This window comes from Onthophagus taurus, chromosome 3, assembly GCF_036711975.1.
Source record: "Onthophagus taurus isolate NC chromosome 3, IU_Otau_3.0, whole genome shotgun sequence".
Classification (NCBI taxonomy): Eukaryota; Metazoa; Arthropoda; class Insecta; order Coleoptera; family Scarabaeidae; genus Onthophagus; species Onthophagus taurus.
The window spans coordinates 8,215,018-8,242,681 of NC_091968.1; the positions used below are offsets into that span (position 1 = coordinate 8,215,018).

Sequence of the window (27,664 nt, forward strand, 5' to 3'; positions counted from 1 at the left end):
ACATGGCTTTCTCCGTGGCCGTTCGGTTGATACTAATCTGGTGTCTTACATCAACTTCATTCAATCATGCATGAACGAAAACTGTCAGGCAGATTCCATTTATATGGATTTCTGTAAAGCGTTTGACAAATTGAATCATGCAACACTCCTATCAAAATTAGAAAGGTTTAATTTGTCAAATTGGCTGCTATCGTGGTTGGCTTCTTATATTTCCGATAGATGTCAAGCTGTAAAAATAAATAACTATACTTCTAACTTCGCCTTAGTTACTTCTGGTGTACCTCAAGGAAGTCACTTGGGTCCGGTTTTATTTCTAGCCTACATTAACGATATTTACGAATGTTTTCATCACAGTGAATTTTTGCTTTACGCTGACGACTGCAAAATATTTACTAAAGTTCAATCAACTTCTGATTGTGTAAAACTTCAAGATGATCTTAATCGTTTGCAAAATTACTGCACAAACAATTTTCTTTATTTAAATTATGACAAATGCATACATATTACCTTCAGCAGAAAAAGATACACCGTATGCTATGATTACAGATTTGGATCGGAGTACTTGAGAATTACTTCTAGTGTAAAGGATCTGGGTATCGTTTTCGATTCTAAATTGCTTTTCACAAATCATTCGGAAGAATTATTCTCTAAGGCTAATAGGATTTTAGGTTACATCATTAGAATCTCCAGAACTTTTACTAACCTACAATGTATAAGGTCCTTATACATGGCATATGTAAACAGTGTTCTAAATTATGCATCGGTTGTCTGGAACCTGTATATGCTGTGTATATTGACCGCCTTGAGGGATTGCAGAAAAGATTTGCTCGATATTTGGTTCACAAATTTAACTTACCGTACTGTTCGCAAAGGTGCACCGTCTTTGGTTTGCGAACGCTGCGCGGACATAGATCTGCCGCTGATATAGTGTTCTTGTATAAATTGATCAACGGTTTGCTTGATTCGCCCGAACTTATGAATCATATTTCATTCGCTGTGCGCAGCTATTTTACTCGAGATCAGTGTTTATTTAGATTGCCAACTTCTAGTACTAATGCGTACTTTAATTCGCCGTTACCTCGTATTATGAATACGTATAATCGTTATTGTCCTGACGTGGACATTTTTGTTTTATCTTTTAGTACTTTTCGGAATGCTATTTGTAAATTGAACGTGTGTCAATAATACTTTTTATTTTGTAATTTATTTTAAATATCATTCCTGTTATCTTTTAGTTGCTTAAATTGTAGATGAGTTCTTTTGTATTTTTTTTTAATTATGTTTTTATATTTTAGAGGATACTGTTGTGGGGATTATCCTGTATGTATCCCAAATAGTGAAATAAATAAATAAATTAAATTTCTTATTTAAACCTTTACTTCATTCGCCATCATCGGCTATTATTATAGATAGGTCACATAGATCATCATGATGCTCGTTATCTTTTTCAAGATCCTCATCACTGGTTTCAGTATTTGAATTTTTCTTCACTTTTCCTTTATTTTTTTGTTCTGGTAGATTACATTGTTCTTCATCTTGATTGTCGTTTCTATTTTGTTCATTGAATCCACTCGCAGTAGACGTCGATGGAATACTTTCAAAAAATCTTGTAAAGGGTTTACTACACCCTTCGTCTAATTTCATCTTGTTTTCGTTTTTTTAATTTCCTCTGCTGGCTGCCCGATGGTTTTTTTCTTTGTTCGGACATCTGGAATTAATAATTTTATTCAAAAGATCTCAAGTGAACATCGCACCGCCGACAGGTAAGGTATCATATAGTTTCCCAATTACATATTATTGTAATTTTCAAAATACTTACCGTTGTATTTCATTATTTAACATTATGCACGTGCTCCTTAAGCAACTACATAACACAATTATCAGTAAGGCACTGTAGTAGGAGCACTATAATAATCGTCGCCACCGCTGTTCGTCGGGACGTTACATTTTATTTGCCTGCACCCCCGTGCTTTGCACGGATTGCAGTTGCATGAGCCAGCCCTGAGCACAGGAATCTATAATCGTCACAATAATAGGCATTGACATCAAGAAAACCAGCATGTTGTAATTGAGCGGAAATATGTGAAGAAAACTTTTGCGCTAATCGCTATTTAGTTATCTTGCAAGAAGCTTTATCAAATATTTTGAATTATATTCCTCTTACTCGGTTAAATAATATTTATTTTTAATAGGACGGAGCTCCCGCTCATAGTGCGCAGTTGGTGAGCCGCTACGTACGATCTGTTAGATAGGATTCCATTATTTTTTTAGCAAAGCCTCTTATACCATAGTAGCTTAACTTTCCTAATAGTATCCTGTGGTCAACTCTATCGAACGCCTTACTGAGGTCACAAAACACTATAGGTTTGGTTCACAAGATTTTTGCTTATTAGAGCATTCGCTGAAATTTAAACGTCTCGATAATTTAAAAAGAGGATTTTTATTTTTTATTAAGACTTAATAATAGAACAATTGTCAGTTATATACAAAGAAAAAAATTGCACAAACGAACATAATACACAACACAAAAAAATCCTCGATACACATCACAATTAGAAAGAAAAAGTACCTAATAAGATTATAAAATAAATCAACACAAAACACAGTAAAAAGCCGATATAAAAATTACATTAAAAAGAAAAAAATTGCTTAAACTCCTTCGATTAAACGACGATTCTTATAATGAAACGAAAAACGCTCGATTAAGTGCGTACTAGGATCAAGGTGTAAACTCTCTAAAAATATTTACGAGTTATGTGTACGAAAAGCGCTCGTAACCGTTAATTTTTTCACTTCTTATTTGGTGCTAACCACTTCGTTATCCGATGGTTACGAAATTAATCATCGATAATTATGTTGTTTAGTTTTAAGGCGCCTTTAAATAATAATAAAGATAATAATACGATTATCTATCAATTCTTTGATTATGAGTCATCAATTTGACTTCATCCGTTTGAAATAAATTAAATTTGGTATTAACTTTTAAGATAAAAATTGACAGATTAATTGTCAAATTGACGTTTCCATTTTAATGTTTATAAACAACTTCTCTGTATTATTCTTTTAAGCTGACTTCATTCAAATAATGTTATTTACTATTAATATTAACACATTTAGTATCATATTTGATCTTTATTCAAAATATTTCTTTTTTGACATTTAACCTGTCAAAATCATAGTATCAAATGAGTTTATATTGATGTTATTTTATCAAATTCAAAAATTAAAACATTACTTTAATAATAATAATACCATTATCTATCAATTCTTTGACTATGAGTCATCAATTTGATTTCATCCGTTTTAAATAAATTAAATTTGGTATTAACTTTTAAGATAAAAATTGACAGATTAATTGTCAAATTGACGTTTCCATTTTGATGTTTATAAACAACATCTCTGTATTATTCTTTTAAGCTGATTTCATCCAAATAATGTTATTTGCTATTAATATTAACACATTTAGTATGATATTTGATCTTTATTCAAAATATTTTTTTTGACATTTAACCTGTCAAAATCATTAGTATCAAATGAGTTTATATTGATGTTGATATTTTATCAAGTTCGAAAATTAAAACAGATTATTTTAATAATAATAATACCATTATTTATCAATTCTTTGACTATGAGTCATCAATTTGACTTCATCCGTTTTAAATAAATTAAATTTGGTATTAAATTTCAAGATAAAAATTGACAGATTACTTGTTAAATTGACGTTTCCATTTTGATGTTTATAAACATCATCTCTGTATTATTCTTTTAAGCTGATTTCATCCAAATAATGTTATTTACTATTAATATTAACACATTTAGTATGATATTTGATCTTTATTCAAAATACTTTTGACATTTAACCTGTCAAAATCATTAGTATCAAATGAGTTTATATTGATGTTATTTTATCAAATTCAAAAATTAAAACATTACTTTAATAATAATAATAATAATACCATTATCTATCAATTCTTTGACTATGAGTCATCAATTTGATTTCATCCGTTTTAAATAAATTAAATTTGGTATTAACTTTTAAGATAAAAATTGACAGATTACTTGTCAAATTGACGTTTCCATTTTGATGTTTATAAACAACATCTCTGCATTATTCTTTTAAGCTGATTTCATTCAAATAATGTTATTTGTTATTAATATTAACACATTTAGTATCATACTTGATCTTTATTCAAAATATTTTTTTACATTTAACCTGTCAAAATCATTAGTATCAAATGACTTTATATTGATGTTGATATTTTATCAAATTCAAAAATTAAAACAGATTACTTTAATAATAATAATAATACCATTATCTACCAATTTTTTGACTATGAGTCATCAATTTGATTTCATCCGTTTTAAATAAATTAAATTTGGTATTAACTTTTAAGATGAAAATTGACAGATTAGTTGTCAAATTGACGTTTCAATTTTTATCTTTTTAAACAACATCTCTGTATTATTCTTTTAAGCTGATTTCATTCAAATAATGTTATTTGCTATTAATATTACCACATTTAGTATCATATTTGATCTTGATTCAAAATTTTTTTTTTTACATTTAACCTGTCAAAAGCATTAGTATCAAATGACTTTATATTGATGTTGATATTTTATCAAATTCAAAAATTAAAACAGATTACTTTAATAATAATACTATTATCTATCAATTCTTTGACTATGAGTCATCAATTTAATTTCATCCGTTTTAAATACATTAAATTGGTATTAACTTTTACGATAAAAATTGACAGATTAATTGTCAAATTGACGTTTCCATTTTAATGTTTATAAACAACATCTCTGTATTATTCTTTTAAGCTGATTTCATCCAAATAATGTTATTTGCTATTAATATTACCACATTTAGTATCATATTTGATGTTGATTCAAAAATTTTTTTTTTACATTTAACCTGTCAAAATCATTAGTATCAAATGACTTTATATTGATGTTGATATTTTATCAAATTCAAAAATTAAAACACATTACTTTAATAATAATAATAATACTATTATCTATCAATTTTTTGACTATGAGTCATCAATTTGATATTATCCGTTTTAAATAAATTAAATTTGGTATTAACTTTTAAGATAAAAATTGACAGATTACTTGTCAAATTGACGTTTCCATTTTGATGTTTATAAACATCTCTGTATTATTCTTTTAAGCTGATTTCATTCAAATAATGTTATTTGCTATTAATATTACCACATTTAGTATCATATTTGATCTTGATTCAAAATTTTTTTTTTTACATTTAGCCTGTTAAAATCATTAGTATCAAATGACTTTATATTGATGTTGATATTTTATCAAATTCAAAAATTAAAACAGATTACTTTAATAATAATACTATTATTTATCAATTCTTTGACTATGAGTCATCAATTTGACTTCATCCGTTTTAAATAAATTAAATTTGGTATTAACTTTTAAGATGAAAATTGACAGATTAGTTGTCAAATTGACGTTTCCATTTTGATGTTTATAAACAACTTCTCTGTATTATTCTTTTAAGCTGATTTCATCCAAATAATGTTATTTGCTATTAATATTAACACATTTAGTATGATATTTGATTTTCATTCAAAATATTTTTTTTGACATTTAACCTATCAAAATCATTAGTATCAAATGACTTTATATTGATGTTGATATTTTATCAAATTCAAAAATTAAAACAGATTACTTTAATAATAATACTATTATTTATCAATTCTTTGACTATGAGTCATCAATTTGACTTCATCCGTTTTAAATAAATTAAATTTGGCATTAACTTTTAAGATGAAAATTGACAGATTAGTTGTCAAATTGACGTTTCCATTTTGATGTTTATAAACAACTTCTCTGTATTATTTTTTTAAGCTGATTTCATCCAAATAATGTTATTTGCTATTAATATTACCACATTTAGTATCATATTTGATCTTGATTCAAAATTTTTTTTTTTACATTTAACCTGTCAAAAGCATTAGTATCAAATGACTTTATATTGATGTTGATATTTTATCAAATTCAAAAATTAAAACAGATTACTTTAATAATAATACTATTATCTATCAATTCTTTGACTATGAGTCATCAATTTAATTTCATCCGTTTTAAATACATTAAATTGGTATTAACTTTTACGATAAAAATTGACAGATTAATTGTCAAATTGACGTTTCCATTTTAATGTTTATAAACAACATCTCTGTATTATTCTTTTAAGCTGATTTCATCCAAATAATGTTATTTGCTATTAATATTACCACATTTAGTATCATATTTGATGTTGATTCAAAAATTTTTTTTTTACATTTAACCTGTCAAAATCATTAGTATCAAATGACTTTATATTGATGTTGATATTTTATCAAATTCAAAAATTAAAACACATTACTTTAATAATAATAATAATACTATTATCTATCAATTTTTTGACTATGAGTCATCAATTTGATATTATCCGTTTTAAATAAATTAAATTTGGTATTAACTTTTAAGATAAAAATTGACAGATTACTTGTCAAATTGACGTTTCCATTTTGATGTTTATAAACATCTCTGTATTATTCTTTTAAGCTGATTTCATTCAAATAATGTTATTTGCTATTAATATTACCACATTTAGTATCATATTTGATCTTGATTCAAAATTTTTTTTTTTACATTTAGCCTGTTAAAATCATTAGTATCAAATGACTTTATATTGATGTTGATATTTTATCAAATTCAAAAATTAAAACAGATTACTTTAATAATAATACTATTATTTATCAATTCTTTGACTATGAGTCATCAATTTGACTTCATCCGTTTTAAATAAATTAAATTTGGTATTAACTTTTAAGATGAAAATTGACAGATTAGTTGTCAAATTGACGTTTCCATTTTGATGTTTATAAACAACTTCTCTGTATTATTCTTTTAAGCTGATTTCATCCAAATAATGTTATTTGCTATTAATATTAACACATTTAGTATGATATTTGATTTTCATTCAAAATATTTTTTTTGACATTTAACCTATCAAAATCATTAGTATCAAATGACTTTATATTGATGTTGATATTTTATCAAATTCAAAAATTAAAACAGATTACTTTAATAATAATACTATTATTTATCAATTCTTTGACTATGAGTCATCAATTTGACTTCATCCGTTTTAAATAAATTAAATTTGGCATTAACTTTTAAGATGAAAATTGACAGATTAGTTGTCAAATTGACGTTTCCATTTTGATGTTTATAAACAACTTCTCTGTATTATTTTTTTAAGCTGATTTCATCCAAATAATGTTATTTGCTATTAATATTAACACATTTAGTATGATATTTGATTTTCATTCAAAATATTTTTTTTGACATTTAACCTATCAAAATCATTAGTATCAAAAGAGTTTCATCAATATGAGTTTATATTGATGTTGATATTTTATCAAATTCAAAAATTAAAACAGATTACTTTAATAATAATACTATTATCTATCAATTCTTTGACTATGAGTCATCAATTTGACTTCATTCGTTTTAAATAAATTAAATTTGGTATTAACTTTTAAGATTAAAATTGACAGATTACTTGTCAAATTGGCGTTTCCATTTTGATGTTTTTAAACAACATCTCTGTATTATTCTTTTAAGCTGATTTCATCCAAATAATGTTATTTGCTATTAATAGTAACACATTTAGTATGATATTTGATTTTTATTCAAAATATTTTTTTTGACATTTAACCTGTCAAAATCATTACTATGAAATGAGTTTATATTGATGTTGATATTTTATCAAATTCAAAAATGAAAACAGATTACTTTAATAATAATACTATTATCTATCAATTCTTTGAGTATCAGTCATCAATTTGACTTCATCCGTTTTAAATAAATTAAATTTGGTATTAACTTTTAAGTTGCAAATTGACAGATTAGTTGTCAAATTGACGTTTTCATTTTGATGTTTATAAACAAGATCTCTGTATTATTCTTTTAAGCTGATTTCATCCAAATAATGTTATTTGCTATTACCACATTTAGTATCATATTTGACTTTTATTCAAAATATTTTTTTTTACATTTAAACTGTCAAAATCATTAGTATCAAACGACTTTATATTGATGTTTATCATATTCAAAAATTAAAACAGATTATTTTAATAATAATAATAATACCATTATCTATCAATTCTTTGACTATGCGTCATCAATTTGATTTCATATCCGTTTTAAATAAATTAAATTTGGTATTAACTTTAAAGATGAAAATTGACAGATTAGTTGTCAAATTGACGTTTCATTTTGATGTTTATAAACAACATCTCTGTATTATTCTTTTAAGCTGATTTCATTCAAATAATGTTATTTGCTATTAATATTACCACATTTAATATCATATTTGATCTTGATTCAAAATGTTTTTTTGACATTTAACCTGTCAAAATCATTACTATGAAATGAGTTTATATTGATGTTGATATTTTATCAAATTCAAAAATTAAAACAGATTACTTTAATAATAATGATAATATGATTATTTATCAATTCTTTGACTATGAGTCATCAATTTGATTTCATCCGTTTTAAATAAATTAAATTTGGTATTAACTTTTAAGATGAAAATTGACAGATTACTTGTCAAATTGACGTTTCCATTTTGATGTTTATAAACATCATCTCTGTATTATTCTTTTAAGCTAATTTCATCCAAATAATGTTATTTACTATTAATATTAACACAGTCAGTATGATATTCGATCTTTATCCAAAAAATTGTTTTGGTATTTAACCTGTCAAAATCATTAGTATCAAATGAGTTTATATTGTTGTTATTTTATCAAATTCAAAAATTAAAACAGATTACTTTAATGAATTTAAATCTAAATTCCAGAAATTATTCCTCAAGTTCCATGGATACGTTCATATATTATCTGTCAAATTGACATTTCATCTGTCAACTAACCAAACTTCAAATAAGACTTGTGGCAGTGCGAATATATAAAAAATAAAAATCATTAAGCGTGTTTTAGAGGTTAATTATTTGTATAAATTCAATGATTTTTCTCGAAGAAAAATGTTCACCGTGCCTCTTTAGCTGTAAGTTTATCGATTAATTCTTGTAAAGGCGCCAACTCGCGGCGTTCGATTAAATTAAATTCCTGCACGAAAAATATAAAATGTTTAAATGAAGTATTCAAGTGAGCTTCTTCGCCCAATTGGACTACTTCACTGAAATGTTGGTGGTAAATATGCGCGTAAACGCGGAATAAGCGCTTTAAGATCGTTTTTGCGATTGAAAGAAAATTTTTTGGGAAGGGAACCCCAATTTTTGAAGGAAATAGTGTTTCATCATCTAATTGATCTTGAACCCATGTCATTAAATAATCTATGTATTTTGGGGCAGAACATTTTATTGGTTTTTTCACTGTGTGACCATCAGCCCAATGGTATTCGTATTTTGGTCCAGCTGACATTATTGCACATGTATCTTCAGTACAAAACTCTGTTATGGTCCCATATAACATATTAATTTGATTAAAAAAATCTACAGCTAAAAAATATTTTAAAGTAATTTAAATCTTTGAGTTTTTTTGTTTTCTTTTTATTCTTACTATTAACTGCAACCCATTCGTTTAAATCTTCCCCCTCAGGTAACATAACAGCAAGTCTTAAATTTCCTGAACCTAAGGTAGCCGCAGCATGTTTCATAAGTTCATATTGATGCGTACCCTCCGGGATGTTTTTCTTTGGTTTAAAGGTTTTCGAGGAGCGGCTTCCACTATTAAATTTAAAAATAAAAACGAGGAAAGGTTAAAAATAGAAAAATCCAATTTTTTGGGGAGTGTGTTATCTTGATGTTTTGTACTTACAAAAGGAAGCTCATTGTTGACACGCTCCTGATTTGATTCGGTTAAAAAACGAATTTTTTAAAGAAAAATTTACGTTTTTCCCGAACAAGTTTCGTTCTTACACTTTTGTCAATGACCTTAACGATGAGAAATACATATGTTTTTAGTCACTTTAGGGGAAAAAATGTCAAATGTCATTTAGATGATTAGTAAGATTCGGAAGGACCAACCCAAAAAAATATATTACCAAAAAAATTTAATCAATTAATTTATACTCATTCATAAATCTACTTATTAATCACCAATTTTATTTAATTATTAATTTGTTTAAAGAAAACAATATTAATAATTACTAATTAATTAACTCGATAATTGCATTTCAACATATACTTTTATGTTGGTATCTTTGAAAATATGTTTTGACAATTTTTTGACACTTCGAACAAAAATAATTTTTTTCTTTTTATAAAATCTTAATATAATGGCAACTAAAACCGTCGCTACAGCCACCGTGAGGGCTGTTAAAGGTAGGAGAATTTTACCCACAAGAGCTGCGTTGGTGTTGGTGCGTTCTAACCTCAATTTTTAATCCATTACATAAACCTAACCTATACATTCTTTTTTTAGACGCAATCAGCTGTCAGTCGAGTTAAAGAAATTTTAGAAGGAAAAGATCGATTCGTAAAAACAAGATAAAATATGAACTAAACGAGATTAATAAAAAAATTAATTTTTAGATTGGCTTAAAGATTGGAGTTCGTCAACGAGGATGTAATGGGTTATCTTATACTTTAGATTATGCAGAGAAAAAGGGTCCGATGGATGAAGAAGTCGTCCAGGATGGGGTTAGAGTTATTATTGATAAAAAGGCACAGCTAACTTTACTAGGAACAGAAATGGATTATGTCCAAAATAAACTTAGCTCTGAATTTGTTTTTAACAATCCCAATATAAAAGGCACTTGTGGATGTGGCGAATCTTTTAGCGTGTAATATGGATCACCAGGAGGCTCTAGTCGTTTAAAATAAATTGAAAGTTGTAGATATTTATTTTATTTTTGTTATTTGTTAGAAAATTAAATTATTGAAAAGATAGAATTAATAGTAGAATTATTAAAAATATATAAAAAATCGTCTCATAACAGTTTCGGTTGTTGTTTTAATGCGGTTACATCTAAGATTTTTTGATTTTTCGCGTCTTTTGAAGACGGTTGTCGAAGATTTTGTGGATTTCCATCTAAAACTTCACCTGACAAAGCTAATAAGTTGTACTTTTTCATGTATTGAATCGTTGCAAATGAAAATTCTGGTCTTCTTTTAATCGTATTTTCAGCTAAATCTGCTTGTTTTTTATTATTACTTAATTTTGCTAATTGTTCATCAGGTAAATATTTCATTAATAGTTGTTTTACAGCAAAACTTACATCAGATTCACTAAAATCGTCACTAGTTGTTGTGTTCCTATAAATATTTATTTAAAAAAATAACTCAAAACGTTTTTAATTAATACACATACTTTGAAACATCTTTTTCATCGATTAAAGGAAGATTAACTCCAATATTTTTTAAATGTTTCATTGTAGCTTCTTTAACTCTTCTCAAAGTTTTATCTTTAATTTCTTTAACACCTTTATTAGATTGGGGAAGTTCTTTTGGGTTAGTTTCAGCGTTTTTAAATATATTATTAACTTGTCCCATTATATTATTGTACAACGTCCAACCTAAATCACTTTCAGCGTCTTCTTCACTACAACAAGATATATGTGATATAGATAACTGAATCATTAGAATGCTGAACTTGAATTATTAGTGATAGTGAGGAAAAGTGGATTTCATTGGTAAAAAGGGTATATTTTCATAAAACAACGAATAATATAATCAGATTGAGGGCGGTTAATTGATAAGAGTGCCGTCAACAACAAATTTAGGGGGCATAAACAGGGCTGTAATAGGAATTTTTGTGTTCATAAAGATTTCATTCTAAAAATCGAATTTGATAGAACGGATAGACGATGGAGGTCAGATATGGAAAAAATTGAAAATATGTTCAGAGACATAAAGAAACAGCTGACCGACATCAGAAGGGAGATGAAAGATTGTGGAACAGGAGAAACGTATAGATATGCTAAGAAGAAAGGTAAGACGTAAAAATGTGGTAATAAATGGAATTAAAGAAGAGAGATTTGAAAGTTTCTTGATGAGGAATATCGGAGTAAATTTAACAAGCGATGATATTGATATCACTAGTAGAATAGGAGCATATAAAGAGAACAATAGGCCAATATTAGTAAAACTAACAAAGGAATATATGGATAGATAAGGACTACTCTAAGAAAATTGAAAGAGAGAGATATGATTTGATGACTGAACTAAGGAAACTCAGGAGGAAAGGAGTAATACAACAAAATAATTGTAAAGGATGAAGCAAACGACGAGGGGAAGAGTGGATGAAGAAGCTGTCAGGAATAATAAACGTACAGTTAAATAAAAGAGTAAATAAGTATGCACCAATAAATTCAAGAATTCTGAAATTGGGAATTGACCTAAACGGAAAGGTGAATATAATTCAAATCTACGCACTCAAGTCTGCAAATTTGCATTGCAAGTTTTGCAATGGGCAAAAAATGCTGGAATTTTGTTAAATAAACGACTTATTGATTGGAAATACTATATGGAGTGAGAGAAGGCAAGATAAATATACGTTTGTGGCGGAAGAAAGGAATGCTAAAAGTATTATTGATTACATCACATATACCTGGAATCTCCATAACAGAGTCAAGGAGGTAAAGACTGAAGCAAAAATGGAAACCAACCACAGACTAGTCATGACAACTATTAATAATATAGAAATCAAAAAAGAAGAGATGAAAACCTACACGAAAATAAACATCTATAAACTAAGGCAGGAGGAAGAAAGACTAAAATACCAAGAAAAAACAAACAAAGAATTTCTAAAATTAGAACAAACAGAGAATTTAACACTGGAGGAAAGTTGGAGAATTTTTAAAGTGATAATGCAAAATAAAGCTATGGGGGTGTGTGGAATGAGAAAATATAGTAATCAGACCAAGACAATACACTGGTGGAATGAAGAGGTCCGACAGTAGAATGGAAGAAATACATAAGAACGAATTCGGAAGAGAATAGAGTAAACTATAGAACAGAGATGTAGCTAAGAATATGGTAAGGGAGGTGAAAAAGAAAAGATCGAATAACTGGAAATTCTGGAATCAAATAAGAAAACTGAAGGGAGATCAAAGGAAACAAATAAAAGCCGTCAAAGACAAAGACCAAATTTGTATGGAAAAAAGTTCAAGGATGGAAACCGGAAACAAACAATGGAGGAAGGAAGAAAAGATGAGATAAAGGAACACACTACAGACATAGCAACTGAAAAGATAACAATGGAAGAATTAGGAGAGGCAATGATGAAGATGAAAACAGACAACACTTCATCTTGTCTTTGACAAGAACGGCAAAGACAAGATAGACGATAAAAGGGAAGGAGTGGCTTCTAAGTATGTATATACAGAGTATGTAAATGTCTGGAATATAGCCAATAACTTCGCCATTTGTGGTTTTAAAGAAAAATGTTTCAAATACAAGTTTCTTTATTAATCGTAGCGCATTTTTTGGCGATATTTGCTTGTTTGTATTGTTTTTTGTTTCGTTGCTATGGCAACCAATATTATTATTTTAAATGGGATGCATACAAGGTCAGTAGAATCGATGAACATATATATCTTTACCACTTTTATTAACACTTTGGGAAATTTTCATACTTATATTCCAAGAAATGGATTTTATACGAATTTTCAAAACTTAATCGGCGAAAATTGTAAAATTCGAAAAAATTGTCGATTATTTCAAAAATGTATTTCTCAAGAACTAAAAGTGATTCTTCAAAACGGCATTTTGCATTAAGAATAGGATACTTTAATTAGTAATTGGTGATATTTCCACAAGGATCCTTCAAGAAATGAATTTTATAGCGAATTTTGAAAGTGATCGATGAAAATTGTAACATCGAAAATTTTATCAAAACTTCAAATATTGTTTTCTCAAAAACTAAAAGTTATTTTTCAAAACGGGTTCGTTCATTGGAAAGAGGATACTTTTATTAACACTTTGGGAAATTTTCATACTCATATTCCAAGAACTGGATTTTATACGAATTTTTAAAACTTAATCGGCGAAAATTGCAAAATTCGAAAAAATTGTCGATTACTTTACAAATTTATTTCTCAAGAACTAAAAGTGATTCTTCATAACGGCTTGTTGCATTAAAAAGAGGATACTTTAATTAATAATTGGTGATATTTCCACAAGGATCTTTCAAGAAATCAATTTTATAGTGAATTTTGAAAGTTATCGATGAAAATTACAACATCGAAAATTTTATCAAAACTTCAAATATTATTTTCTCAAAAACTAACAGCTATTTTTCAAAACGGGTTGGTTCATTGGAAAGAAGACATTTTTATTAACACTTTAGGAAATTTTCAGTCATTTTTAAAGCTTTATCGGCGAAAATTGCAAAATTCGAAAAAATTGTCGATTATTTCAAAAATGTATTTCCCATGAACTAAAACCGATTCTTCAAAATGGTTTTTTACATTAAAAAGAGGATACTTTAATTAATAATTGATGATATTTCCACCAGGATCCTTCCAGACATGAATTTGATAGCGAATTTTGAAAGTTATCGATGAAAATTGCAACATCGAAAATTTGATCAAAAATTCAAATGTTGTTTTGGATTTTTCAAAACGGCTTTTTAATTAATTAAAAAGAGGATACTTTAATTAATAATCGAAAGGGATAACAGCGACAGTTCTGTTAGTAATGAATGAGATGATGAATTACAAGCGAAGAGAAGAAAACTAGACGAAACTGCAACAAGAGATTTTAGACATATATCGTATTGGGATTGTTACAATGAGGTTACTAATGATAAACCTGATATAAATAAAGTTGTATTCAACGAAAAAAGTCCTATTGGGTTGAACTTGATCAACAATATAGATATTACCTGCAGTGTCCAACACCTAAAGGAGATACGAATTCCTGTGAATGGTGGAGTACTAAGTAGTAAGTTTTTAATATCCGGCCAAAGCCGGATATTTGGTAAATATTGGAGGGCCGGATTAAAAAAAATGGCCGGATACTGGATAGTTGTCAGATATCCACTAATTTAGACATAAATGCAAGAATATGGAAAACAAACAACGTATATCATACTCTAAAGAAAACAATTTTTGGGAAGAAGGAGATAGATGAAAAGATAAAATTGAAAGTGTACAACTCGGTGACAGTCCAAATATTAACATATGTCAGTGAATCATGGACACTACAAGATAAACAAGAAGGAAAAATCGCAGCAATGGAAATAAAATTGTTACGGAAAATAGTGTGTAAGACGAAGTGGTATAGGATAAGGAATGAGGAAATAAGACTCAATCAATCAAGAGGAGATAATGAGCAAAATAGAGAGTAAGCAACTACAAACTGGTACGCCCACATAATTAGAATGGATCATAACATAATAGTAAAAAAGGTACTTGAAGCAAAGAATAAGGATAAGAAAAAGAGGGGAAGACCCAAGGTCTATAGAACTTAAGATTACCTAATTCCCTATACAGTCAGAGTAAAGAGTTAAGTAAAACATAGCCTATACTGTGGAACAGTCTACAGGGTGATTCAAAAAACCGCTGACAGACGTCTAGAGTAGATAATACATGAAAAATTAAGATGAATAGTCTTAATATACATCGGGTCGCAAATGCCTCCTTAACAAGATATAGCGGGTCAAAGTTTCTTTAAAATTAAACATTATCTGCAATAAAAAGCCCTTTTTTAAAAATATTTTCAACGCCACTGCTAATTTTGTCAAACGGGCAGTATTTTCGTATAAAGTGATCAATTATCTATCAATTGGTCTCTTACAAAACTTTGATTAACGCAATAGTTTTTGATTGGATTAACAAATTTTCTACAAACGTGTTTTTCTTAAAAACTATTGCTTTGATCAAAGTTGTGTAAGAGACCAATTGATAGATAATTGATGACTTTACACGCGTAGAGAGCAATGGCGTAGACAATATTTTAAAAAATGTGCTTTTTATTGCAGATAATGTTTAATTTTAAAGAAACTTTGACCCGCTATATCTCGTTAAGAAGGCATTTGCGACACCATGTATATTAAGACTTTTCATCTTCATTTTTGATGTATTACTTGCCCTAGAAGTCCGTCAGGGGTTTTCTGAATCACCCTGTATATAAAATATTTGAACCTCGCCTTGTGTTGTGCATAGAACCAGCTATGTCATTGCTCTCTTCACAGGAGAATCGGCATTGCGTAACCTTATGTTCTATAGACCTTGAGAAGGCTTAGGACTAAAGACCTTGGGAAGAATCTAGCAGATATAAAGGAATTAGCCAGGAACTGGAGGGAGTGGAAGAAGTGGATGGAGGAAATAAGGATCAGGAAAAGAAGAAGATAACTGAGTTCTTGAGGTTTCCTCAAAGTTTCATTTTTAAATCCTAATATTTTCTTCAAATTGACTTTTTTGGTTAGAAAATTGACAGCTTTTAGGTTAGGTTGAGGTTAACAACATAAATTGAATACAGACAGAAATATTCAAGCAAATACAGATTAATTCTTACTTTAAAATCTCTAAAAGCTTAATTTTAAACCTTCTTAACTACTTATAAATTATTCAAACACTATGCAACAAACATTTTTAACCTCCTTCATGGAATTACTCAAATAGGATGGATATCTAAATAAGTGTATTTGTTAAAATTGATTTTATTACACTAATTTAACTTACTCTGAACTATAATCTTGCATTTCCACATGAACACTTTGCTCAGGACTAGGACACCGTTCCACCACCTTTAAAGGCTCTCGTAAACACAACGAAACCTCCTCATCATCTTCCCCCATGTCAAATTTATTCTTATCTATCTTTTTAATTCCATCCAAAATGTTTTTTGGTCCTTCATCAATTATTTCTTCAATTTTTAAACTATCCTCAATCTCTCGCAATTTATTTCTGGGTTGATTTTGATTTTGTGGGCGAAATGAGACCTCAAAACTCGTCATAACATCAATTGCAATCTTGGAAACAGGTCCTTTTTTGGGCTTTTTGTATAAATCATCATCATTTGTGTTTATTGGGGGTGGTTCGATTTGTTTTCGATTTTGATTTGATTCAAGCAAACAAGCTACTTGTTTTTGTAAAAGAAGTATTTGTTCATTTTGTTGTTGAATAACTTTTAATAAATCTCTGGTTGTTGGTTCATCATCTTTATCACTTTTTTCTACTTTTTCTGTTTTTTGAACTAATTCTTTACTATTTAAAGGATCGTCATAATAATTAAATCTATTTTCTTTGTAGGTTTGAAATCTTTTATAATCCCCATAAGATTTTTGTGCTTTTTCATCAAACTCATCATTGCATTTTAGTCCTTGTAAAAAACCATCTGATTGTTTATAATTAAAAATATCATAACAATTCTCTTTTTTATTCGGCACAGTTTCAATAACACTTAAATCTAAATTTCTATTTGGTAAATTAGACCTGTATAATTCTTCTAAAGTCTTAGTTTTAACTCCAGCAGTGAACCCATCTCTTGGACTTTCAAATCGGACGTGTTTCTCTTTATAAGGACTAAAATTTTCTTTATCAATACGATTTCGCGATGTCCACGCGGTGTACGAAGACAACGGGGGCGGTTGGGGGCGAAAAATTCGTTCTGTATTGGCTAATGGAGGTTGTAAAAGGGAAACTTCGGGAATAATCGGCGTGGTTAACTAAGTATTAAATAAATATTAAAATTAATTTAGAAACATCTTAAATACGAACCTTTTTGATATTAGTTGGTTTTGGTACAATTCTGGGTTGATCATAAAAAGAATCCATGGAAAAATCTTTAAAAAGCTGTGAGAAACGTTATTTTTGTTGACGTTTGTGTAAAAAACATAACCTTGAAAAATTTGAATGTATTACCAACTTAAATTTATTTTAATATATAAACACCATATTGTTTTTATATTTTAATATTAATTTATATCAAAATGCATAAAATGAAAGTAATCAACTTAATGAATAGATTAAATTAATCGAAAATAATTTAATTTATAATATATTACCAACTTAAATAGTTGTCAATTATTTGACGTTTCTCACTTAACCAAACTTTAAACAACAACGAAAAGTGCAAAATAAAATGTTAAATACTTTAAATCGTGTTTATAAGTGTACTATACGATTGAAATCAACGTGGAAACAACCGGAAGGTATTGAAACGGGTATAAAAATCTACAATTGTATAACAAAAGATAAAGTTCCATTAATTATATCGAAAAATAAGCCGTATTTAACATGGTACACTTGTGGGCCCACCGTTTACGACTCGGCCCATATAGGCCACGCCAGTTGTTACATTAAAATTGATATTATCCAAAGAATATTAAGAGATTATTTTAAATTTCGTCTAATCACCGTTATGAATATTACTGATATTGATGATAAAATCATTAATGAAAGCAAAACTTTAAATAGGTCTCCAATAGAAATTGCTAGACACTATGAAAAAGAATATTTAGAAGACTTGGATTTGTTAAAGATTCAAAAACCTGATATTGTGGTTAGGGTTACGGATAACATGCCAGTTATTGTTAAATTTATTAAGAAATTGGTGGAGGATAAATATGCTTATAAAGCTAAAGACGAATCATATTATTTTGATGTGGAGACTTTTAAGGAGTATGGAAAGTTGCAAAATATAGAACGCGGTGAAAATAGCATCGTCGAGAAAAGTGATATTAAAAAAAATCCGATGGATTTTGCTTTGTGGAAAGCGGCGAAAGCTGGAGAACCGTTTTGGGATAATTCATTGGGACCTGGACGACCTGGTTGGCATATTGAATGCTCTGCTTTAGCTGGGAATATTTTAGGGGATACCATCGATATACATGCAGGAGGTAAAACTTCCTTAACCCTTAGCTACACGCGCCGCGGCAAAGAGTACCGCTTTTTTTTTTAATTATGTCAAAACCGTTATTTCTTGAACTGTTTAGGTATTTTTTAAATAAGACACCTACTTAATGTACCACGGGGCATTAAAACGAAATAATAATAATAATAATAATAAAAACAGTGTACAGTTGTAGAATTTTGGACATTTATCTGCAAAGGTGTGTAACACTGTGATGCGCGATGCAATTGAGTTAACTCAGTACCAACTTTAAAATGAGTCAACTCAATTGCACCACTGCACATAAGAACAAATAACTAAATTACGACGACAAAAATAGATATACGTTTTATCTTTAAACTAATCACAAATACCTTCAAAATGTTCATTATTATCTAGTCAGACATGAACTGTAAAATTTTTTTTTATTAACATAACAGAATAGCCTACCCGTGTGCGCAAAGTTGGCTTATCTTTTGCACGGGGAATACCTTTAGTTACGCGTGAATTGTTGACAGAGTAATTACGTTCGTAATATTTTCCTAAATTTAAAATCGTTAGTTTTTTAATATGGATATTGAAGCGTCAGGTATGTACTTTCATCTGCCACTACTGTCAACTTAAAGCCGACGTTACACGACGTCGCAATCGACTACTATGGCGGTAACTACGGAGGGGCGTGGTTTGACTGCTAGCGTCAAATTGGCGTGTAAATCGTCAAATTTACGTGCTATACCGAAAGTAGAAAATTTTCTAGCCCTCGCAGTAGCTTTGCTCGCAGTCCATTACTATGGTAATAGACATGTTACACGCAAATTTTGACGGGAACAGTCAAACCACGCTCCTCCGTAGTTGCCGCCATAGCAGTCGACTGCTACGTGTAACGTCGGCTTAACAGTTGTTCGTAGTTTAGAGATGATGCACATTATATAACATTTATTATTTGCTTCAAAAAATTTTGAAATGTCAACTTTAGCTAGAGTTTTACAGGTGTCCCTCAAAAGTAGCTCACCCCCATATTTTTCTTTATTATTGGTGATATAAGAAAACCATTTGGAATGCATAGTTAGGTCGCTAAAACGGATTATTACGTTAAATCATTCTTTTTGTACTTCCGGTTATACCGGATGTGATTACTAATTTCGCTATTTTTTTAAATCTATAATTTTTTTTTCTTCAGTTGGGTTGATAGTATAATTTCACATGACTTTTAGTTGAAAAAATTTTCACGATCGCTTATAATTTTTGAATAAAAATTATTTTCGTTATTTTATAACGTTTTAGTACCTTCGGAAAATGTATTACAACTTTTGACGCATAGTAGCTAGGTTAATAGTATAAACCACGTTATGTCCCTCTTGATTTGCTATTTCTCGAGCAGTGATCACTACTATGCTTTAGTCAGTGGTTCTTTTTTAATAATGGTGTAAATTAACAGTTGTATTAAATTAGTTTTAAAAGGAAAACGCGATCAAACAATTAAGTTTAATTCAATTATTTTTGATTTTTTATTTTTTTCTTTTTTTTTTGTTCTTTTACACTAATTGTTCTGTAGCTGATAGTTACTTACAATGTCCATTGTACAGGGTGGGCAAATTTGGATGTTATTATAGGCTATCTCAGAAATTATAAGAGATACGAAAAAAGTAGGTGCCATGTCCCGGTCTCCTTTTTCGAGACTAACCCAATCCCGCAAACACCAAACCTCTATTTTCTTTTGTTTTTAAGTTATAGCCAAAAAGTCAAATTTTCGTGATTAAAAAAAATACTTATATTTCGTTTATTTTTGAAATTAGAGAAATGGGGTTGATACGTTCTTAAGACACTTTTTTAAGTAGAATATACTGCCGTTGAAAAATTTTAAAAATATTTGATGATTTTTGAGATACAACCCAAAGTTGTATTTTTTTAAATACAAACTATGGTAGACTATGGTGTTACTGAAAAGAGTATATTTTTAGCTTTCCAATGATGTATTACACGTATGGTCTATTAGGGGAAAATAAGCATTATTTTTTAATTCTAAAATATTAAAGATTAATATTCAAAATTTTAATTATGGTAGGCGAGGAAAACGTTAAATGCCACTTACAAGAGAAGTATCAGAACTGTCCCTCACCGATTTTGTTGAAATTTGGTACAGCGATAGTATGGCCAAAAATAAGGTTTACGTATTTTTTTATACGTGCTAATAAAGCCCCTGGGGCGAGTTAGAAGGGTTGGAAATCGGGGCGAAATATAATATATATTCACTTATAGGCTGAAAACGAAAATAGCTATGGAAATATGGTAAATGTAAACTAATATTCATTTTCAAAGAGCTTTCCATTGATATATCACACATATATCTGAGGGCTTCAGGGGTAAACTACCCTTAGTTTTTTGGAATATTTTGAAAACTACCCTGTCGATTTTGGCGATATTATGTATCCTTATAGTACGTTTAAAAATATTAATGACGTGTTTTTTCTTATTTGCCTCTGACCATCCCCTGCAAAGTTACGGGGTATGATAGATACCCCTTTCCTTAAGAATAATGTGATAAACTGTTACACTTTTGAACAATATTTTGAAGAAAACCATTAATTAGATATAAATTAAGATTTACGCAGTAAAATAAACCCTATACTACATTAAGGGGTGGCTGGGGGGGTTAACTACCCTAACCACCCCAAAAATAATTTATTTTTGCGAAAATTGTTTGTCGATTTTGGTGCAATTTACCACGATGATTTTTTTATACGTTAGGTAGTACTATTGTAAGACCTACAAGGGTTAGAAGTTTGCGGTAGAAAATATATTTTCGCTAATAACTTTCATACTCCTACAGAAAAAGCTTTTTTATCCTTATTCTATTTAAATAACACAAAAGTTAGGATAATTATATAAATATTTATTAATAATGAGTTAAAAAGCAACTGAAAAAAATGGTTAAGTATGGCAAATTGTATTCTACATTGTTAATTAAGTTTTTTTTAAATTTATTTTTATTTAAAAGGGGTTTTGGGGGTTAAAACCGTGGAATGCGTGGTCCAGTCAGTGTCATCGACAACACATAGCTACACAATTCAACCCATCATATCTGCAAATGAAAAGCTACTTTCTCCTCTTTTCATTGTTTTAAAAGAATCCTCTGGTACGTTTGCACCGAGGATAATAAATACAATGTTCAAAGCAGATAACATATTCGTTTTTGCATCAAAGTCTGGTAAACTGACTTCTGCTCATATGAACAATTGGCTACAAAATGTCTATTTCCCAAACACCGGAGCCAAATCACTACTATTACTGGATTCTTGGAGTGGCCACTGCCCTGAAATTATTAGTGAAGCAACTCCATCGGATGTTAAGTTTAAATATTTGTCTATACCCACAGGGACAACAGGTCAAATTCAACCCCTGGATGTATTTGGTTTTAGAATATGGAAAAATTTCATTAGAAAATTTTCTGATCAAGTTATTCTCTACCAGTACGGTGTCAATTTGCATCAGCAAGATAATATTTTACAATTGCAATCCTTAACGCTTAACCAGTTGTCTTCCCCACGATTTATTTATTTTTTTAAATACGACTAGTTTGCATCTGGATATGTAGAGGAGACACCAGAACGGGTTGAAAATCCCGTGGAGGTTTGCTTTTCCAATGAAAAACCTACGTGCGATATCTGTGGAGATATAGCTGTTATAACTTGTGCATGGTGTAAACAATCGTTGTGTTTAAAACATTTTTTCCATGATTTTCATTATTGCCAACAATATATTGAATAAACAAGTAAAAATAAAGAAATTAAATTAATAATGTAGAATACAATTTGTGATAGTCAACCATTCTTTTGTCAGTTACTTTATAACTCATTACTAATAAATATTTATATAATTATCCTAACTTTTGTGTTATTTAAATAGAATAAGGATAAAAAACATTTTTCTATAGGAGTATGAAAGTTATTAGCGAAAATATATTTTGTATAAATTGTACCAAAATTGACAAACAATTTTCGCAAAAAAATTTATTTTTGGGGTGGTTAGGGTAGTTAACCCCAGCCACCCCTTAATATCGTATATTGTTTATTTTTACTGCGTAAATCTTAATTTACAACAAATTTATGGTTTTCTTCAAAATATTGTTCAAAAGTGTTACAGTTTATCACATTATTCTTAAGGAAAGGGGTTATCTATCATACCCCGTAATTTTGCAGGGGATGGTCAGAGGCATATAAGAAAAAACACGTCATTAATATTTTTAAACGTACTATAAATACACATAATATTGCCAAAATCGACAGGGTAGTTTTTAAAATATTACAAAAAAGTAGGGGTAGTTTACCTCCTGAAGCCCTCAGATATATGTGTTATATATCAATGGAAAGCTCTTTGAAAATAAATATAAGTTTACATTTACCACATTTCGATAGCTATTTTCGTTTTCAGCCTATAAGCGAACATATATATTTCGCCCCGATTTCCAACCCTTATAACTCGCCCCAGGAGCTTTATTAGCACGTATAAAAAAATACGTAAACGTTATTTTTGTAAATGCTGTACGCTGTACCAAATTTCAACAAAATCGGTGGGGGACAGTTCTGATACTTCTCTTGTTAGTTACTATAGTAACGTAAGTTTACTGATCATTTCATTAATGAATTTTTCGAAACGAGTTTCCCGCTGAAAAATTCCTCATTATCTTTAAAGACATAAAGCGATAAAATTAAAAAATGATTCTTTGAAAATGATAGATAAGGCTCCATATACCATATAAACATCGCTTCAATGGAAAGTCCGCTGCCCAGTTTATGATCCCTAATCTTCCTCTATCTCAACCAATTTCAAAAGAAAAGGTTGCTAATATGAAAAAACTTCTAAATCTCCTGGTTGGGGAAAACAGGGACGATACTACCGAAGATTTCATTCATTGATACCCAACTGTTCTAACCTTACAACCAGTAAGTTTAGTAGAAGAAGATGACACAATCTGTGACTGTTTAGTTCCTGAAGTTGTTGTTCATATTTAATTATTCATTAATTAATATGTTTCTTGTATTTTTAATAAACAAACTTTATCTACAAATCATTTTTAATTGGTGAACAAAGTAAGGGATAAGATACTGAGAAATTTAAATCAACTCTTCAAAGTTTTTATTCATTGGTACAAAACCAACTTTATCCTGCATAATGGTACAAGAGCAACTTTCTGTCATATTCGTGCAAAACTATATAGCAATTAGGTAGTAATTACTGTCCGAACCCGCCTACTATAATCAAAATTTTTAACTTTAGCGCTTACTATTTTGGAATTGAAAATTAACGCTTATTTTCCGCAAATACACCATACAGGCGATACATCATTGGAAAGCTAAAAATATGCTCTTTTCTTTAACATCATAATCAAGTATAGTTTGTATTTAAAAAAACACAACTTTGTGTTGTATCTCAAAAATCATCGAGTATATTTAAAACTCTTCAACGGCAGTATATTCCACTTAAAAAAGTGTCTTAAGAACGTATCAACCCCATTTCTCTAATTTCAAAAATAAATGAAATATGAGCATTTTTTGAAATCACGAAAATTTGACTTTTTGGCTAAAACTTAAAAACAAAAGAAGACTGAGGTTTGGTATTTGCGGGATGGGGTTAGTCTCGAAAAAAGAGACCGGGACATGACACCTACTTTTTTCGTATCTCTTATAGTTTCTGAGATAGCCTATAATAACACCCAAATTTGCCCACCCTGTACAGTGTACTGTATCTCAGTTATTATGAAAGATAGAAAGTTGCGGCTTGAGCTACTTTTTTGTGAAACTTACAATGGCGCAAACCAAATTTTCATAGCCCTCTTCGTTTTTGATATACGAGTGTTTCAAAATTTACGATTTTCAGACACCTTCTGTATGTCGGCTATCTGGAATCTTAAAAACGGGTTCTAATAGGTTTTTCACGTAGAATTCAATGCTGCACGTAGAATTTTTCTAGTCACCACGGTTTTTGAGTTATGAAGAGTTAAGTACAGTGAAATTCCCCTAACTCGAATCACCAAGGGAGCGCAAGAAAACTTCGAGTTATGGAAAATTCGAATTTAGTAGGATTTCAGCTCTAAAGAAAAAAATTAGAAATGTACTTTTCTAATACGTATATTTAAAATAGAAATCTTAAAATAATCGGTAATTTTCTTTTGCCTTAAAGCGGACAACCGCTCTTTGTCAAAAAAATCTTCTATGAAATGTAGAGAATTATGAATGTTATCTGGAACATTCTCTCTTGACAATATAAAGGTTTCAAGCTTTCTAAGAGAGGAATAAGCTTCATCAAATGTAGGCACAGCGATAAATACTTCATTTTCAAGATTATCATCACCCTCATCTGATTTTGAAACAATAAGAACATTAGGTCTGTTTTGGTTCAAGAGTCTGTAGTTTCTGAGCCTAAGTCTATGTGGTTTGATTATTGTAGTTCCGCACGGTTCTGAACTCTTCCGCGCATACATATTGTATAAAGACGTATGCGCAGAACAGTTCAGAACTAAAGCAAGCCTATTATTATTGGAACATTTGTAACAGATTATGCTACCTAAAAGTTATATACACATACCATTTTTATCTGGAATTGAAGTTCTCATAACGCTGTCTAAAATCTTAGTCTGTTGGCACGTCCATTGTATGGATACCATCATCGATATTTATATATTCATCAAATGAATAGTGCATATCTACAGCGGTTTCATATAAAGACCATAAGCGCCTCATTTCAGATAAGGGATGAGGATCCTCTTCGTTCCAGTAATCTTCTTCCAGCATTTCGGCGTTTTTAACAATCTTTGCCTTTTTGAAGCAATTCGCTATTGTTCGTTATTTTATATCTACCTTTCATGTTTTGTTTAAGTCTTTAATTGCATCAAGTAATGTTATTGTTGTAGAAGTAACTGCATCCGTATTGGTTAACAATTTTATTAAAATTTGTTTTCTATACAACTGTTTAACATTTTGTATAATTCCTAAATCCATCGGTTGTAATGCAGAGGTCGTATTAGGGGGAAAGTATGTCAGTTTAATATGTTTCAATTTAGATTGTATAGTCCGTGGATGAGCAGGACAATTGTCGACAAACAGTAGAATACTCGAGAAAATTCTCCTGCGAAGCTTGTAATAAAGATATTATTAACAGGAGTAAATTCCCTGCTATACCCACGACGACTGCTGAGAAACCAAAGACGAGGATGGATTTTCTAGAGGCATTGTCTTTTAGCCTTCTTGAAAATCATCTAAAAGAAAAAGCTAAGATAGCCAACCTTCCACAGGATATAAAAAGTTTTCTGGCTAGATATCAAGATGCCCCAGAGGAGCAAGCGGTTCATGACCAAAGAAGACACGAATGCGAAAAACACAAAAATAACACAACAACCGTGCCGAGTGCACAAGGTTGTGTGCAAAAACCATTGTGAAAGATTTTCAAAATGTATTAACGATGCATTGTCTTAATTAAAAAAAAAAAAAATTATAAATTTGTTTCGCAATCGTTTTGTTTTACTAACTATTGATATTTTCCGATCATACGAATCATTTTTGGTATTAATATATCGCAGTAAACCGACGAAACGGTTAAAAATTCAAATGCGGTAGCAAGGTCTGAACATAGACGCGTGTAGCTAAGGGTTAATAAAAAAAATTCTAAAAGAAAGATTTAATTATTATTTTAGGTATCGATTTGCGATTCCCACACCATGAAAACGAAGAAACCCAATCTTGCGCATACTTTAATAAAGATCAGTGGGTTAACTATTGGTTCCACGTTGGCCACTTGCATTCACGAGGAAGCGAAAAAATGTCAAAATCCTTAAAAAACACAATAAGCATAAGAGACATGTTAAAAAAATCAACAGCCGCTAGTTTTCGAATGGCTTGTTTAATGACTCATTATCGTAATCATATGGAATTTAGTGACGAACTTCTTCAAACTGCCACCAGAAATCTGGTAACTATAAAAAACTTCATTGCAAATTGCACGATTTACTTAAAAGGAAATGTAAACGCGGTCATCGATAACAATCTTTTATTAAAAACGTTAGAAACGACTATGATTAACGTCGAAAATGGTTTGAAAGATGATTTTAATACTCCGATTGTCTTAAAATCTATTAATAACTTGATGTCTACCACAAATAAAATGTTGGGGGCGAATAATACGAATGGAGATCCAACCAATTTTTTAAGTCATTCTGTCTGTATTGTTGCCGTAATGAATTATTTGAAAGATTTATTTAGAAGTTTCGGGATCGATGTGTTGGAGGAAACGGGAACTGAGAGTATCGAGTATAACGAGGTGATTGATTTGTTGATTAAGTTTAGACAGGATGTACGTAGATTGGGATTGGCGGAAAATAACCAAAACACTTTGCAAATGTGCGATGACGTACGAGAAGAGTTAAGGAAAATAGGAATTTATGTTAAAGATTATGGGAAAATATCAAGTTGGTCGAGATAATGAGAAAAAAGTGAAATTGTTTATTAATTTTAAGATAAATGTTTAAAATTGCAATAATTATTGTATTAAATTGTCAATTTAGAAAATCTTTTTTGGGTTATTGCAATCCCATTTTATAATCCTAAAACGACATATATTTTAACTATTAACCCAGATATGCCTAGCGTCCTACATGTAGGACACACCAGGAACAAGTTGTAACACGATTTAGGTATTAGTAATTTTTCCTCACCACTCGCGTATATACCTTCAGTAACAACTACACCGTCGTATGAGATCATCGTGGGTTTATAAATCGGTAAAAACGTCGTCACAGTGAAGTGTAAAGATACCATATACATCGATTATGGCTGCGAATGA

General features: G+C 29.7%; 4 protein-coding genes across 8 annotated transcripts in view; 2 read left to right on the top strand and 2 right to left on the bottom strand.

The window, feature by feature from the left end:
* Positions 1-2,421: 2,421 nt before the first annotated feature.
* Positions 2,422-10,021, bottom strand: LOC111413757 (MOB kinase activator-like 1). The gene is made up of 3 exons (XM_023044858.2): positions 9,867-10,021; positions 9,609-9,775; positions 2,422-9,547 (listed from the first exon to the last, which is right to left on the bottom strand). The coding sequence occupies exons 1-3, from the start codon at positions 9,878-9,880 to the stop codon at positions 9,075-9,077; spliced, it is 654 nt and encodes a 217-aa protein (XP_022900626.1). The 5' UTR covers positions 9,881-10,021; the 3' UTR covers positions 2,422-9,074.
* A 226-nt stretch (positions 10,022-10,247) lies between these two features.
* On the top strand, positions 10,248-10,942 carry LOC111413767 (Iron-sulfur cluster assembly 1 homolog MagR). Its single transcript, XM_023044868.2, has 3 exons — positions 10,248-10,410; positions 10,473-10,526; positions 10,583-10,942. The coding sequence occupies exons 1-3, from the start codon at positions 10,327-10,329 to the stop codon at positions 10,835-10,837; spliced, it is 393 nt and encodes a 130-aa protein (XP_022900636.1). The 5' UTR covers positions 10,248-10,326; the 3' UTR covers positions 10,838-10,942.
* The window catches only part of LOC111413762 (uncharacterized), a 28,384-nt gene continuing 11,601 nt past the window's right edge, over positions 10,882-27,664 (bottom strand). For 4 of the 5 annotated variants that reach the window (XM_071195189.1, XM_071195187.1, XM_071195188.1 and 1 more), the window contains 4 exons: positions 17,716-17,836; positions 16,678-17,663; positions 11,361-11,591; positions 10,882-11,305 (listed from right to left, as the gene is read on the bottom strand). In XM_071195189.1, the coding sequence (XP_071051290.1) occupies positions 10,981-11,305; positions 11,361-11,591; positions 16,678-17,663; positions 17,716-17,772 (1,599 nt within the window). In that variant the 5' untranslated portion in view covers positions 17,773-17,836 and the 3' untranslated portion in view covers positions 10,882-10,980. The remainder of the gene's footprint in view (positions 11,306-11,360; positions 11,592-16,677; positions 17,664-17,715; positions 17,837-27,664) is intronic. The other variant, XM_023044862.2, reaches the window with a different exon arrangement.
* On the top strand, positions 18,027-27,390 carry LOC111413763 (cysteine--tRNA ligase-like protein, mitochondrial). The gene is made up of 2 exons (XM_023044863.2): positions 18,027-18,836; positions 26,520-27,390. Exons 1-2 carry the CDS (start codon positions 18,080-18,082, stop codon positions 27,302-27,304), a joined length of 1,542 nt encoding a protein of 513 aa, XP_022900631.1. The 5' UTR covers positions 18,027-18,079; the 3' UTR covers positions 27,305-27,390.

Bases quoted from the DNA above. Each gene is read 5' to 3' on its own strand.
- LOC111413767 (XM_023044868.2), top strand. From the start codon at position 10,327: ATGGCAACTAAAACCGTCGCTACAGCCACCGTGAGGGCTGTTAAAGGT. The intron at 10,411-10,472 runs GTGCGTTCTAAC...TTCTTTTTTTAG, and splicing joins CAAGAGCTGCGTTGGTGTTG to ACGCAATCAGCTGTCAGTCG. The intron at 10,527-10,582 runs GTAAAAACAAGA...ATTAATTTTTAG, and splicing joins TAGAAGGAAAAGATCGATTC to ATTGGCTTAAAGATTGGAGT.
- LOC111413757 (XM_023044858.2), bottom strand. The intron at 9,548-9,608 runs GTAAGAATAAAA...AATATTTTTTAG, and splicing joins CGAATGGGTTGCAGTTAATA to CTGTAGATTTTTTTAATCAA.
- LOC111413763 (XM_023044863.2), top strand. From the start codon at position 18,080: ATGTTAAATACTTTAAATCGTGTTTATAAGTGTACTATACGATTGAAA. The intron at 18,837-26,519 runs GTAAAACTTCCT...TTATTATTTTAG, and splicing joins CATCGATATACATGCAGGAG to GTATCGATTTGCGATTCCCA.